The sequence below is a fragment of the Cystoisospora suis genome, assembly GCF_002600585.1.
Source record: "Cystoisospora suis strain Wien I chromosome Unknown contig_2741, whole genome shotgun sequence".
In the NCBI taxonomy this organism is placed as follows: domain Eukaryota; phylum Apicomplexa; class Conoidasida; order Eucoccidiorida; family Sarcocystidae; genus Cystoisospora; species Cystoisospora suis.
This window is the reverse complement of record NW_027155537.1, coordinates 1,900-3,830: the sequence shown is the minus strand read 5'-3', so window position 1 is coordinate 3,830 and position 1,931 is coordinate 1,900. Positions and strand designations below refer to the sequence as shown.

The window sequence follows — 1,931 nt, the reverse complement described above, 5'->3', positions numbered from 1 at the left end:
CCATATAGAAAGAATCTTCTTCTCTTCTGTTCTCCCCCTACTCTTCTCCAAGCAGCACGGCGGGAGAAAAGAAGAGAGAGAAGAAGAACAAGAAGAGATAAATGAAGAAGGAGGAAGAAGAGTAAGGATACGAGCATAGGGGCCTTTCAAGTAGATTTGGCTGACTTCTCCTTCTTTCATATATCGCACAGCTGTCTGTAATCCATAGAAAGGTAGATCTGTGAGAGAGACATCCTTGAAGAGAAGAAATGGAGAGCTCTCTTGATTTCTCTCATCTTCTTCTCTTCTCTTCTTATTCTTCTTTCTCTTTTCTAGCTCTCGAACTTTCTGGTCTCCATCCTTTGAAGATCTTTCCACACTCTCTTCACTCATCGAAGAGTCTTCTCTCTCTTTATCTCGAGGTCTCTCTCCTTGCCTGTTTCCTTCCGTTTCTTCTTCTTCTTCTCCTTCTTCTTCGTCTCGGTGTTTCTTCGCATGATGGCAACGAAGAATAGCACATTCACAAGTAACAAGATCATGCGAATTGGAAGAAGATTTGCCACGCCCTGCCTCGAGGACCTTCACGCGGATTCCTCCGTCTTCACATAAAGAACGTACCGGGTGTACAGACACTAGCTCAAGCACGACAGCGCACGATGGCTCTTCAACTTCCTTTCTATCGCCACTCCTCTTCGCAGAAGAAAAGGAAGAGGAGAAAGACGTATGTTTCTCTTGAGGTACGTTCTCTTTGCTAAGAGAGGGAGAACAAGTGTGAAATCCTTCTTCTTCTCCGTGATAAGAACGACGATGAAGAAGAGGAAGAGACCTTCCTTCTTCGTTTGCAAGATCTCGTGAATGATGACTCTTGCTGTCTTGTGCATGCAAAGGAGTCTCTTTCTCTCTCTTCTCGTTCGGAGCTTCCCCTTTTCTTTCTTCGTTACGCATGGAAAGACGCTGAGAGAAAGCTCCTCCTACACATACCTCTCTATCAGAGCCCTGCTGCTGAAGAGACGAAGAAGTTGAAGGTAAGGAGCGATCCTGTTTCTCTAGATCGACTTCTTTTTCTTCTCCGACTGTTTTGGGATCATCTGTTTCTCTCATAGAAGATATATCTCGACTTGAACTTCCTTCGCTCTCTTCTCTCTTCTCGACCTCTAGTGTAACTGTCTCTTCATTCTTTACACAAGAGGAAGAAGTCGATGAAGGGGCTGCTTGGGAAGAATCCCGCAAAGCCCTTAGAGCTCTACGCTTAGCTCTAAGGCTATTCTTATAGAAGATTGAATAGGCAGTAGATGAAGAGACAGGAGGCGAGACGGGGGGCGAAGAATGAAGAGGAGAGGCATCCCGACACATAGAACCTTCTATCAGATTCCTTTCACATAACGAAGAAGAAGAGGAACAAGAGAAATCAACTTGAGTAGAGAGAGAAGAAGAAGAAGATGAAGAAGAAGAAGGGACGGTTGTATGGGTGTGTTTGCTTTGAAGAAGAGATTGAACACGTGAAGAGATTGCATGCGGAGTATAGAGATACTTCTGCGGTGTACGAAGGAGATGTGATGGACCTGTCACGAGGGCTATCTCTCCTTTACGCATATGACGGATTGCCAAACTTATCAGCTGCGGTAAAGATTCTTCCGAAGACACGGACATAGAAAGGAAAGAAGAAGAAGACGAAAAAGTTGTAGAGAAAGAAAGCGGAGAATTGTATGAGAGAGAGATATATAACGAAATGCAAGTGCAGCAGGAGAGAGACAGAGAGATGAAGATACAGAGAGAGAGTGTCACACCGAAAGACAGAGATAAACAAAGAGAGACAAAGACAGAGGAAGACAGACAAATACGCCGAGTTGCCTAGATAGAGACGATCTATATACATGTATACATATATATATAAGTATATATGAAGTTAGTCCCTCTACAGCGGCAAAAGAAACACAGATAGATAGATAGAT

The 1,931-nt window shown here is 43.9% G+C and overlaps 1 protein-coding gene across 1 annotated transcript in view; it reads right to left on the bottom strand.

Moving 5' to 3' along the window:
• Positions 1-42: 42 nt before the first annotated feature.
• Positions 43-1,931, bottom strand: part of CSUI_005658 (uncharacterized protein) — a gene marked incomplete at both ends in the record, with an annotated part of 2,972 nt that continues 1,083 nt past the window's right edge. The window contains one exon of the mRNA XM_068065828.1: positions 43-1,610. Within this exon, the coding sequence (XP_067922196.1) occupies positions 43-1,610 (1,568 nt within the window). The remainder of the gene's footprint in view (positions 1,611-1,931) is intronic.